The sequence below is a fragment of the Pristis pectinata genome, chromosome 11, assembly GCF_009764475.1.
Source record: "Pristis pectinata isolate sPriPec2 chromosome 11, sPriPec2.1.pri, whole genome shotgun sequence".
Classification (NCBI taxonomy): Eukaryota; Metazoa; Chordata; class Chondrichthyes; order Rhinopristiformes; family Pristidae; genus Pristis; species Pristis pectinata.
Genome location: NC_067415.1, coordinates 72,320,333 through 72,334,349, shown reverse-complemented (window position 1 = coordinate 72,334,349; position 14,017 = coordinate 72,320,333). Strand labels below are relative to the sequence as shown.

Here is a 14,017-nt window from a genome sequence, read left to right as displayed (position 1 = left end):
CCTGTACATCCCAAACTTCTATTGAAACAACAATGCCATTGGCTGCCTTGACCCCATTCTGAAATCATCCCTGTAAATCTCCCATTCCTTTTTTAGTTCTCCAACAAGGTGGAGTCTAACAATTGACAGTTAGTAGCATCACCATTGCTGAGTCCCCCACAATTAACATTCCCTGGACAACACTAATTAGAAACTCAAATGGACCAGTCACAAATACAATGGCTGCAAGAGCAGATCAGAGGCCAGGTAAATCTGTGGGGAATGTCTCACATCAAGATACCCCCAAGTATTTTCACCATCTACAAGGTACAAATCAGGAGAATCACAGGAAACTCCCATTTGCTCAAACAAATGCATCTGAAACATCATTCAAGAAGCTTTACACTAAACATAATCAACATAACCAAGGACCACTCCCACTCCAGTCATCCTCTCTTCTCCCCTCTCCTGTCGGGCAGAAAATACAAAAGCTTGAAAGCATGTACCACCAGACTTCAGCATAGCTTCTATCCCACTGTTACCAGACTCTTGAACGGACCCCTCAGACACTAAAGATGAATTCTTGATCTTCCAGTCTACCTTGTCATGGCCCTTGCACTTTATTTGTTCACCTGCACTGCACTTTTCTTTGTAACTGCAACAGTTTATTCTGCATACTGTTTTTACTACCTTGATGTACTTATGTATGGCATGATCTGCCTGAATGGCATGAAAACATAAGTTTTTCACTGTATCTTGGCATGCATGACAAAAAAAAACAATCCAATCCAATACACCAATCCAATCAGGAGAAAGTAACCCACTTGATTGGTCACCCGTACCCAACCCTACCTATTAATTCCATTCATTATTGGTACACGTTGGCTGCAGCGTGTAATGCAATCACTTGCCTTAGGCTACGCCAGCAGGACTTCCCAAACACCACTCATCAACCATCAAAAAGGACAAGGGCTACATGTGCATGGGAACATCACCACCTAGAGGATCCCACCCCCGCCCCCCCAAACTGGCCACAGCTGATAGAGCTGCTGTCTCACAACTCCGGCAACCCAAGTTCAATCCTGACCTTTGGAGTTGTCTGTGTGGAGTTTCCACGTTCTCTTTCTGACCATGTGAGTTTCCTCTGGCTTCTCCAGTTTCCTCCACATGCCAAAGATATGCGAGTAATTCGGTTACCTGGCTACTGTAAAATCTCCCTGAGTATGTAGCAAAATGGTAGATTCTTGGGGGGGGGGGGGTGGGACCTTGTGTGAATGTGGAGAGAATGAAATGAAATTAATATATTAGTATAAATGGGTGCTTGATGATCAGTACAGACTCAGTGAACTGATATAGGCCTGCTTCCATGCTCTATAATTCTATGGCTCTCTAAGTCCCACAGTATCCTGACTTGGATATACTTTGCCATTCCTTCAGCATCACTGGATCTAACCCCTGGAAGTGCCGAAGCACCTTCATTAAAACTGCCATGGGTCAAGTAGGTAGCTCACCACCATCTTCTCAAGAGCAGGTAGGGATGGCCATTAAATGCTGGCCTTGCCAAAAAACAAATGTAAATCTTCCCAAAACCCCACAACTTGAGCAAAACTTTTTGGCCACCAGTCCCTATACCTATTTGTGACTTGGTATTATATTCCCCCTTGTTAAGTGCTTTATGATGTTCTTACCATGTTAAAGGTACTAAACCTATCACAAGCAGCTAAAGAAGTTGGGTCTGTATTTGTTAGCACTTAGAAGAATGAAGGGCGATTTTACTGAAAAATATTAGATCACAAGGAAGCATGACAGGATAGATGCAGAGATGTTTCTACCGGTGGGGAGTCTTAAACTAGGGCACATAGTTGCAAGATAAGGTCATTTAGAATTTAGTGAGAGGCATAGGAATTTATTTTCCCAGAGGTGGTGAATTCTCCATCTGGAAGGTTATAGGAACTTGGTCACTGGAAGTATTTACAGAGGAGGTGGATAATTGTTTTGAAAGATCGGAGGATTGAGGGCGATGGGGAATTGCCACAGAATTGGAATTGAGGCCTGGGGCAGATCAGCCATGATCATATCGAATAGTGAAGCAAGCTTGAGGAGCCAGGTGACCTATCCCACACCAATTTTCCTGTCCTCTTGTTTTCAAAAGCAATTTACTCTGATTGCATTATTTTTTTCTGGGTGTACACACTGCTGGCACTGAGCCCCATGGAGTATATAACTGTTCCAAGTCCAAAAGTGAATTTGCTTAAACCTAACCAGAACATTGTACAGACACACTAGATCCCTTGTGCTGAGGCGTGCCTTTACTGAAAAGGAAATGTATCTGGATGTTGGGCAAGATCAATATTAAGCTCAGTATGATGATTGCTCCATGTCAGAGTAGCCTGCCCTAACTCACTATCATGATTCACAAAGGAAAAGTGGCCTTCTGATGAGATGAATATTATATCATCAATAATCCATGAATTAGGAAGACAAGAAAATTAAAACCAGACAAGCAGCATATTAAGTCTCAGTATTGGATTGAAAACTCAAGAACAATAGAAACATGAACATCTTTTTACATAACCGGCACTTGTTCAGTGCAAACATATATTTGCATAAAATGCAAGAATAACATGTAAACTGAGGAGAAAATAATCAAGAATTAAATAACAATTCCAATATTGAAGAAACAAACAACAGCATCCAAAGATCATTCAGCAATATCACACCCTTGTGTCCATTGATTCTAAGATGCACTGAGAACAACTAAAAATATACCCAAGAAATTAATACACTTCCCAACATTTGTAGTTTTTTGTTTTTATATTTGTTCATTAAACATGTATTAAAATTATTCAGCCTATTAAACCCATTCTTTCCATAAGCCAAATACAGTGGACAGTATGATTTCCTCTACCCAACACATTGAATCTCTTGATGGAAATATCTAGATACATCCTCTGACAAATAACATATCACAAAGTCCACACATATCCCATGTCCAATCTCTAATGTGACATTTCTGGGCCTATATCCATAGACAATATTATTCTGCTCCGTAAACTTCCCAACGATGGTAATGTGGGAGAGGGATGGAGCGGCACTATGTTCAATTGAGTATCCAATTACCTTGGGCCATATTTATTCTCAGATGGTTGCCTGAAATACCTATCTAAGTAACTGAAAGGCGTAATTCAAGTAGGGCTCATAATCCTGGACTGACGCATCAATTGAACATGCTTGTCCCCTCATATAGATAATGGAAGTTCACAAAATCTTTAAACGCCATAAAGCTGACTCTCTAGCTGATATAAGGATTTTTAGCCATGGAAGCAATATGCAGACTGAGCCTGTCAAATTATTAATTCTTTGTGATGATCTTTCCGTTACTTCACAAAATATTCTCCAAGGTAAAAATATGTAGATAAGTCTGTAAACAATAATTATGCCAGCTATTCACATGTACTTTCCATGATTTAAATAGCTTTTATTTTTTCTCATTATGTCCCCCATTGATAATATTCTGATGTTACCAAACGGTTGATCACCTTCAGTTTAGACATTAGTATTTGATCAGTCATTATTTTTCTTCACCTCAATCTGTTTCAGTTTCCCCCCTTTAGTATCCTTTTATTATCCTAAATTTTAAATTCTGTTAATTTATTTTATCTTCCTGATCTGACAAAGAGTCCATCTGATATATTAATTTGGCTCTTTTCTTCACAGATGTGCTAAATGGGGCCATTTCTCAAGCACCAATGGATTCCCAGTGCATTAAAGTGGGACTGATTGATTTTTACTCAATGGAAACAATTTGATAAATAGGATGATTTAATTTTCACCATGGTGTCCCAATTAATAGACTTTTGCTACCAGTGTGTTCTGTAAACGATGATACCCTAACAGTCAAGACTATCCCCACTTCATTAGGAAAATCAGAACATCACTAATTTTCTAATTGGTAATGAAATGTCTAATTAGCAAAGGCACCCAATTATTTGAAAAAATTCTACTTTTCTCTAAATGCTGTATTCTAGTGTAATGAGACTAGACCTTCATCAAGAGCTTTGAAAATCTGCCAAGCTTCCATGACCCTCGAGGAAAACATATAGTCACAGATCACTGTCCAGCAGAAGACATAAAGAAAAGTCAGCTGATCTTTGAAAATTTCAGGATTGTTATTTTTTCATTAAAGCAACGCTGCAGGATGATTGGAACACAGCACCATACCCGAATTCAAAATCGCAAAATAAAAAAAATTTAAAATAATTCTGGGGCTGGTTCCAAAGACACAGTGGAAGAAACTAAATCCTTCCTTCTTGGCACTTACATTTCCCCTCATTCTACCTTTGCAAGCCGATGGTATTATGTATCATTCATTTTTCCACACAGACTACCCTCTCCTCCATTTTCCAACCACTTCCACTAACCTCCTCTCCTTCTGCTATCTCCTCCTCCTTTATATATAAACGCACTGCATTCCTTTATGTAGTTTTTGCTATGGAAGCAATATTGATACAAGCAAACACTGCAGTGCATTTTGTGATCACAAAAGTAAGGAAATAATGAAACAGTACTCAGAAAAAAAACAATCATCATCTCTTTTTTTCCAGTCATGTGCTCTGTGCTGAGGATATTTCCCAATGCTTCCCTGTCTTGTACGCATCTACAGCCTGCTACTCCCTCTATTTGAATGTCATGGTACAGAGCTTCAGTTTTAGAAAAGAACCTATTATTAGCATTAATATTAATTTCTACACATCTTAAATTATCTCAGGGTCCTTTCAGTTCCCGCAATGCAAAAAAATCCCTCTTTGTCTTTGAAATAATCTTAAAAGATCTGTACAATACAATGGGCCTTAATTACAATATGAATATTAGCATACACATACTTAAGAAGATTGTATAAAATGTCTTTATCGAGTACTTGGACAGTGACATCAAAGCATTACAATAGGTATTAAAATAGCAGAGAAGGGAATTTTATACAAATCTGTTAAACCTTTACACATTAATTTTCACACTGTATGTACAGTTATTAGTACTTGAAACCATAATGCTGCATCAGTAACATTTTTTACTTGTTTTACATTTTATTGATTGAAGGTCGTCAGATGTACGCTTAACTGGCTTGTCAAAAGCACAGGAAATAAAACCATCCTAGAACAATCCCATCAATCCCTACAGAAACCACCCTCCTCCACATACACTACCCCTCTTCCACATGAACATACACCCTCATATTACCTACTCTCCACAAATATCACCCCTTCCTCCACATACACCAGTCCTCCACATAAACCAACCCTCCTCCACACACTCTCCCTCCTCCCCCTCCCCCGACACCAACCCTGTATGTAGCAAACGACCTCCTGCTTCACATAGGACAGGATTCAAGCCTGCTTGTTTATAAATTCCGAGGATTGCAACAACACTCTTTTTTTTGAACAAAGAAGGTATTTTATGAGCTGAGGAACCATTTACTGCCAATAGATTCCATTAGGAAAGTATCCGTTGCCAGGCTGCCAGCACTTTGCACTATCAGTCCAATGTGCTGACCATTTAAGTGACACTGTAGTTCACAGATCAATTCAAAACTAAATGATGATTACTTCTGAACCCAAGTAAAGCCTAGCAGTCAGCTATGGGTATCACTGATTGTGGCTGTCACGGAAAAATACCATGGTCACTTCAGAGCATTTTGGAATATTTCAGGGTCTTCCAAAGTTTAAACAGCTGCAAAACAAATGAGATGGTGATTTATAAATATTTAACACCATGGATAAGTGTGAGCAAAGCTCTTCATGCAGCTGGGAATTATGCTTCGATGAGGACTAAATAACTAAATGAGTCTTCAGATTAAACCAGTCATTTTAATGTTGAAAAAAATTGCCATTATAAAACTCTAAAATAATCCTATTAAGTGTCCTCTAAGTGCCACCTCCATAGCATTTTTCATTTTATTATGTGACAAAATGATGACTTGAATAAAGTAGTTTACATTGTATCACTGAAGCAGCCTGAGCAATAGAATGACATTAATTGGTCATGCTTAAGTGTACTTTATATATTTATTCCCAAGTTTAAAAAAAAGAATATTCCATTGGCCATTTGAATTTCATTACCACGGTACAAAACATAGTAACTACACTAAAATTTAGATGGGAATAGGCATTAGCAAATATAAAATAACACCCAAAACATGGAAAAATTCATAATATAAATTAAATAATTATTAATCATGCATGAACAAATATGGCCTAAAACAAGATGAACTTGCAGCTTACACCTTATCTAAGCAATAATAGCACAAACTGCACAATTATAATCACCGCAAAAATAAACAGGGGAAGGTCACTGTGATCAATACCGGATACATGACTTCATAGAATATAATTAGTCCTCATGAATGGAGCATAGTAATAGCTATTTCTTTCAGCTATGTAGTGTATCCCCGTGGTGTTGAGTTCATGCATGACATGCATCACTTGTTTCTAATTAGACAGTTCTGTACAATACATTCATGCGTTCGTGCAACTTTACAACTGTGAAAGCTAACTGCTGTAATCTACTGCTCCCTCCCCCCCATTCTGTGTATTCTCTTTACAATTCTCCCATATCTCCAAATGACAACAAATTTTCTTTATAATTTTTTACATAACTGCTTAATTTGTCATATACATCGGAATATCAACATGAAAAGAGCACTGGAAAGCAACAGCATTATTCCTGTGCTTACTTCCAAAATACACGTATGTTTCACAGCAGGAGAAAAATGGTTAGTTCTAAAAGTTATATGCACTTTTGTAATATGTCTGCTATTTATTGTTCATTAGAAAGCTGAGTTCAACATTCTGTTGCAGATTTTTTTTAGCAGAAGCCTATGGTAACATTATTTACATCAGGAGCCTGTAATCTTCAATGTCAGAACCTCACTTCCAGATAAATGTGCTGCTTTAAATCACACTCTATACTTTCAGTATTTCATTTCATGACGCCTAGTCTGAAAGGGTGTGTGCAACACAATCGTATACTCTATGAGGTCCCTCTGCGTGGTAAGGCCCATTGTGCCAGTAAGAATCACATACTGTTTGCAAGGAGTTAATTTCTGAAGCAGAGGAGTTGGTATCCCTTTTTCTTGATCTCTTACGATTTCTCAAGATAAACACCAGCATGCCCACAACTGTAAAGGCAGATGTAACAAAGACAAGTAAAAGGCCTGGCACCAGCACTGAAATAGAAACTCTGCTGGTCTCCAAGTATGGATTCACATGAGTCCCTGTCTCTGTTGATATGGTAATGTTACTGGATGAGGAAAACGTTAGATGGATTTTTGCATATAACTCCGGGCACATCAGTTCATTGCTTATCGACTTAAAATCTCTGTCCCAAAATTCTTCTGGAGATGCACATTTTAATTCGCTTACAACGACATCAGTGCCCATCCTCTCAACCCATTGTTTGAAAGCGATGATGTTACAGGAACAATCCCATGGATTTCCATGAAGGTCAATTTGCACAACAGAAGTTAATTGATCCAAAACACCAGTAACTGGGAGATACATGAAATAATTGGTATGTAGACTTAGCTTGGAGAGGGAGATGGAAGAAAACACATCTACAGGCAAAGATTTCAATAAATTGTTATGCAAAAACAATTCTCTCAGATTTGGCATCCAATTAAATGTGCCTGGTAGGATTAACTGAATTAAATTGAACTCCAAGTTTAGGTACTCTGTATTTTGAAGCCCTGCAAACATATCAGGGCTCAGAGTTTCTAAGTTATTATTATCCAGATACAGCCAACGCAAATTGGTGAGATTACAAAAAGTGTTGTTTTCTATTAACTTAATGGCATTATTTCCCAAATCCAACAAAGTCAAACTGCTGTAGTCCAGGAAATGAGTCTTCTTTATGATTCCTATATTGTTCTGTCTGAGGAAGAGTTCCTGCGCTTTAAGTGGTTTGGGCTGGAGATCTGCTGCACTCTCCAGTTTGCTGCCCCTGCAGTTAACCTCAAAACCTGATTCGGGGCTAGTGATAGAACAGCTACAAGCTGTTGGGCATCCAGTTAATAAAAGGGGATTGCTACTGCCATTGGGCCCAACAGCATTGGCTGAAGGTCTTGTCCTCAGTTGCCAGTTTCCACGTGGCTTTGATACTCCTTTATGCACTGATGCCGAAGTTGGTGGCCTTGGATGCTGAATGGCAGGAGTTGGAGGCAGCCCTGAAGGCCACTGAGCAGGAGGAGCAGCAAGACTTAAATCATTTTCATTCTGCGAGGGGCAGAGATCGAACTCGGATGTCTCATTCAGGTCGTTTCCTTGCAATCGCAGGGGTGCCTCGCAAACTACTCTTCCAATCAAAGCCGAATGTGAGATGTGCTCTAGCCATTCTTGAAGGGAAAAACAATGTAAATTGGAGATGTTCCTGATAGTTTGCTACGTTAACCAATGCTAGTCACCATCATACTGTTAACATATATAATCACAAAAAAAGTATCAAAATCACTGTGCTAGGTATTAACATAAAACAGTTTTGGCTATAATTTGGATTATTTTATCCTGTTACAATATAGTGATGAAATAGAAGGCATTCAGTATCTGTAAATTTCATTACCCAGGCTCTCAATTTTACCAACACTTGATGTCAAACAGCAGAAGTAACAATCCTGATCTAAAAGCAGTCTTAGAAGACATTGAATATTACAGCAAAATGGGCAAATAACTCAAAGGCCGTATCTCAAAAAAAATCTCCAAAATGTGTGCTGTATGGGGCTAGCGAGCACCTTTGCAACAGGGTACATTTTCAAAGCGCCCAGCTGAAACTTCTACATGTTATCAGCTGGATGTCTCCTCTTCAATTCACCTCTTCCCTGCTTCTCAAGCCATTATGAGAAAGATCTGCGTGGGTCAATTCAGGCACTTCTGTGGTGCGAACATTTACTTCACACTTGGCACACAGACTGTCAGAACTTAACGTACCCCCTCTAGCTGCCATCAATGAACACAGGCAGACCGCTGCTGTTCGATTGAAACAGCTTTGATTTCAAGCGCCCCTTTACCCAACTCCGCCATCTAGCGACCACAATAAGTAATTCTTATCAGCCTTTTATTTTAAACCTCCCCTTGCTTCAATCCCCAAAGTGGACTTTCATCTCACCTTTCAGGGGCAGGAGACTGCACGTACAGTCCCAGGGGTTGTCCTCCAGCAGAATCTCAGCAACCCCGGGGATGAGTTCTAAAATCCCTTCGTAGGGCAGCGTCTTGAGCCTGTTTCCCCGCAGATCCAGATGTGTGATGGGCACATTTTGGAACAGGTCAGCCGGGAGTGAGGTGATGAGGTTGTCATTCAAAATCAGGACCTCGAGCTCGTTGAGGTCCCTAAAAGCCCCGGGGTCGATGTCCCGCAGCAGGTTGAAGTCCGCCTGCAGGTACTCCAAATCATCCAGCCCCAGGAAGGTGTGCCTCCTGAAACCTTTGATCTTATTGTTATTGATGTGAAGCCTCTTCACCAGTTGCAGCCCCAGGAAAGCTCCCGGGATGATGTCGTGCAGGCCGTTGTTCTCCAGGTGCAGAGTGACCGCGTTGTAAAAGTTGGCGAACTCGTTGGGGAAGAGTTTGGACAGAGAATTGCCATGCAGGAAGAGTTGGTAGAAGCGGGAGGTAGGCGCGCTGTAATGCTGCAGGTCGGAGATGCCTCTTCTCTCGCAGTCGATGTGCAGGACTCCCTCCACCTCGATGCAAGAGCACATCCTCTCGCAAAGGTCCGTAGTCGTATTGCCCCAAGCAAACCCCAGAATGATTTGCACCAACACAAACCACGGCAGCATTTTCAAACAGTAGCATCTGCCTCCCATCTCATGCCATGAACTGCCTCAGCCGAATTATTTTTTAAAACACACATAAATGAAAAAAAACAAATAGTTTCAGCGTTGTTGTTTGTTTGTTTTAAATTACATGTATAAATATTAAACAAAGAGGATCCGAGCCCGGAAAGTATAGGAGTTGTTTGTCAATCCGGATAGCGGAGTGTGGATACGTACCCCAAGCAGGAACGCAAGACTATGCACAGCCCTGGTACTTGTCTAAACAGAGAGGCATTAGAAAAACTGCAAACAATAAGCAAGTGCATAATCAGGCTTTGCAATCCATTACACTGTTCCCCGGTTTCGTTGCCGCCGTTTCCCGCAGGCGATAGATATATAATCCAGATTCACTCAGTTGCATTTGGATTCTGATACCATCCGCCGGGTGAAGCACAAGGTGCCGGAGAGAGAGAAATTCTGCAATCTCTGCATATTCCGCCACCTCTTTGCCGCCTTTCTCTCTCTCTCTCTCTACATCGGGGATGTGCTAAGCGACTGTGATCCTTTCCAGTTTGGTGCCCGGTGAAAGAGCTAACACCCTCTGCTGAGCCGTGGTGGCTAAAAAAAAGCGTCTGATCAGGCGATCGGTGGTAGAAAAATCAATTCACACCAGCAGCCAAATGTTGGCGTAAAAGCTGTCGATTCCGTTTAGCCTAAACAGAATTCCTCGGAACAGAAATATTTCCACCCCCCCCCCCTCCACCTCTTCTTTCCGACCTCTCTGTTGGCAAAGTAGATTTTGACGTATTCTTTAACCCACAGCCTGGATTCAATTCTAGAGGCAGCGCGTCACCTGAATTTTACCAAGGGGTAACTATATCGCTTGCTATTCCTGTTTATTTCAGTGAACTCCTCGGATATTGTACCTCTTCTCTCTGTGCAGTGCCTCTCTCGGACACTTCAGCAGAGGGCTGGATCAGAAGCGAGTGTGTTAACACAGAGCCTGTTAACATAGGTCTTAGCACGTATGATTGTGTGGCTATGTTATGTGCGTATGTACATTGGGTTGGATGCATACACGCAGTTCTCTATTTCCTTACGTACGACACCCAGGCGTATGTCAATCCATATTTAAACTGGACGCCTCTCTCCACGTATTTTTTTTTGAAAAAGGAATGACGCTTTTTGAGCAACTTTCCTGTTTAAGTGGGGGAACCGGATGGCGATTCAGCTAACTTCACTCTGCAGATTTTGGTTATTTTCGCAGATGCTTGTTTCGTGATTGGGAATAAATGCTTAATTGGCAAGTGCAATCTTTGAGGAAATAAAATCGCAATGTAATAGTTAAACGCGACGGGAAACAGCAGCGTTCGCGTGCAATGCCCGACGAACAAAAGCTCTAGTTGTTTTTAATGGACTCAAAGAAGGTCGCTCTCGTTACCAGTCAGCTGTCTGTTCATTTTGATTCTTTTTGTTGGGGTGGGGGGTGGTTGGTTCTTGCATAATATTGGAAGGGTTTGCCCCCTTTAGCCGTGCTTTCTTTTACAACCTCAATTACACATTGTACGGCCAAATCAAATGATTTAACTCAATTTGGTCGAAGGGAGAGCAGCTGCCGCAGTTCGTTGCGGCCAAAGATTCCGAAAATGGCAGCAAAAAGAATTACTGAAGCAACTATTGCAACGTTGTTATAAAGACGGTGTACACAGACTTCTGAAGGCTTCACATTCCGATACAATGTGCAGTGTAATGCCATAGACGGGGAAGGAAAAAAAATAACTCCTGTTCCCGAGTTACATCAGAATCTGTTTATTGCTGTCATCTCCGGTGTGAGGCCAAATTTGGCCGGGAGTCCCACTATTTTGGTGTTTACAACCTGCAGGAAATTTGTAATTAACGTGATTACCGATGATTTACTTGCATCCTGGACGTGAACATACAGTGGGATTGGGATCTCAGAAGGGCGAGATAACTGCTGTGGAAATGAGAACGTTACTTTATCAAACTGCGCTTTGCAAGAGCCTTTTAAGGGAATAGTATTGACGATGTGCAGTTCGAAAAATGGGTTATTATTTTTCTGGAAATGAATGCATGCAAATGATATTTAATCCGAACTGTGCAGAGTATAAACTGAAAACCAGGAAGCATTCGCGTTCCTCAATCTGTTCCTTCCGCAGAGAAAATAACCTGTCAAAATCATAGCAAATTACTATTTTTTTTAATGAAATAACGCGTTTCTGAAAGACTCCACCGAGTTTCTAATGAAGTGAAAGTTTGATTGACACTAAATAATGAAAAGTTACAAAGAGAAAGTAAAAATATAAGCATTAATCCTGTTGTGTTATTTAAGGTTCTTAAGGTTATTTAATTTACTTAAGGTTCTTTAGCATGTGATCAATATATTGATGTATCTAAGAAAATATTGCCTTGCTGGATTATTTATAGCTTTGAAGTCCTACTCAATTTAGCAAAAAAGATATTCTGTGCTTCTAAGCTTGCATTTAAGGCTCATTAGGAAGCAAGCAGCATTTTTCATAGATGTGGAGAATTTCTGATCTATAACAGGAACTGTAGGGGAAGATTATTTTATAAAAGGCATAGAGATGCCATGAACAGCCTACGCCATCCTGCTGCAGCAACTGCAAAGGCAACCTGAACCAAATGAAGATTGATGACAAACAAGGAAAGTTAATAATGAGAGGGTAGAGGCTGATACAGCACATGCAGTCTGCACAACAGCAATTCATACTGGAAGGAAGCTGTCACCACTGCATTACTCAGCTCTTTATATTTTACGTATTTAACACAAAGTAAACAAAAAAAAGTGAATCAAGACTGCATTTTAAAGCGTTTTAGTTCTATTGTGGTTAAAACAAGCCTATTTTTAAATATAGCACTCATTATCAAAATGCAGTTTGCTGTGAATGTCATAATGCCTGATGTAAAAAGCTTATTGAATTGGCTCTTGAAGCAGTCTACTTGAATTAACAACTTCCATGGTTTATAACTAATTTCAGAGCTGATGATTTATTTCACCAATGGCAGCTAATCTTGTGTTTCACTTTATTTTACAACATCCTGCACACAGATCAGTATTTGTAAGGTTGATAATAGTCAAATTGCTTCCACTTGAACTGATAGGTCCTAAACAAAAGCTTAATTGCAACAGTATTGAAGCTATGCTGTTGGATTTAACCTAACATCCCATGTGTTGGTTTTACTGGTGTTTGCATTTGGACAGGTAATTTGAGAGTGCCTCAGGATGGATGGAGACAGTAATAATTATGTGAAGCAGTAAGAAACCCTCTTAGTTTGAATTGAGCATGACTGCTTCTTGGTGGAAAGGCACTTACAGTAGTTTTGGGAAAGCCTCCAAGGCTGACACTAACAATTTCATTGGGAAAGGTGCTCTAACTACAAGGAGAATGAGTTGGAAATAATGAAGTTGTTAGAGAGTAACCTTCATAATGATGAGTTGGTGAAGAGTTAGATCATTTATATTTAATGAAATAAAATGCAATTTTTGGAATCTTGAAAGCCAGCATTTAGATTTCTGTCTAAGAGCAGAGACCTACTAAAGTATAGGTAAAATGTTTTAAAGACCAACAGAAAGGTTTCTGTTCAGCTGTGAATCTGAAATTGAACAATTCAGTACAAAAGACGGACGAATTTCCAGTACAAAGTAAGTTCAGTGTAAATCAGATTTCTGCAATCTTTAGTACTTGTTCATGTAAAATCATGCTGGAAGTTGGCCACTCCCTTGAAAGTGGACACAGCTTTAGAATGAATGAATCCACTTGTTGACTGTCCACTAATTGTACGATTTCTGAGTTTTCAAGGAGAGTTGAATAATAGAATTCTGGTTTAAGCAAGTTTTAAAAGCCTTTCTGAATTTCTAAATTTTTATTAATAACTCTTTAATAACTGTCTACATCAATGCAATTAGTATATGATTCTGCATAGTTTTAAGTTAATTAAAGCTATACTACTTGCAGATGAAGGAAAAGACAGTGACATTAAAATCCTTGCATTTGTGATAAGATGCATTTTCAACTAAAAGAAATTGTACCATTACCACTTCTAAGTAGTTCATCAATTATTTTTAAATTTGATTAATACATTGTTATTTTTAAAACTAGCATTGTATAACAATGGCATATTGTGTAGGTGTATGGAATATTTTACAATTAGTGATATGCAAATGAATTTGAACAGAATCTTGGATTTAAAAAAAATACA

The 14,017-nt window shown here is 39.6% G+C and overlaps 1 protein-coding gene across 1 annotated transcript; it reads right to left on the bottom strand.

The window, feature by feature from the left end:
- Positions 1–4,905: 4,905 nt before the first annotated feature.
- On the bottom strand, positions 4,906–10,505 carry LOC127575914 (SLIT and NTRK-like protein 1). The gene is made up of 2 exons (XM_052026146.1): positions 9,133–10,505; positions 4,906–8,365 (listed from the first exon to the last, which is right to left on the bottom strand). The coding sequence occupies exons 1-2, from the start codon at positions 9,827–9,829 to the stop codon at positions 6,969–6,971; spliced, it is 2,094 nt and encodes a 697-aa protein (XP_051882106.1). The 5' UTR covers positions 9,830–10,505; the 3' UTR covers positions 4,906–6,968.
- Positions 10,506–14,017: the final 3,512 nt, after the last annotated feature.

What these genes read in the sequence shown, in the direction of transcription:
- LOC127575914 (XM_052026146.1), bottom strand. Translation starts at nt 9,829, where the DNA reads ATGGGAGGCAGATGCTACTGTTTGAAAATGCTGCCGTGGTTTGTGTTG. An exon ending in CAGTCTCCTGCCCCTGAAAG is followed by an intron (nt 8,366 to 9,132) that starts GTGAGATGAAAG and finishes TTTCCCTTCAAG; the next exon opens with AATGGCTAGAGCACATCTCA.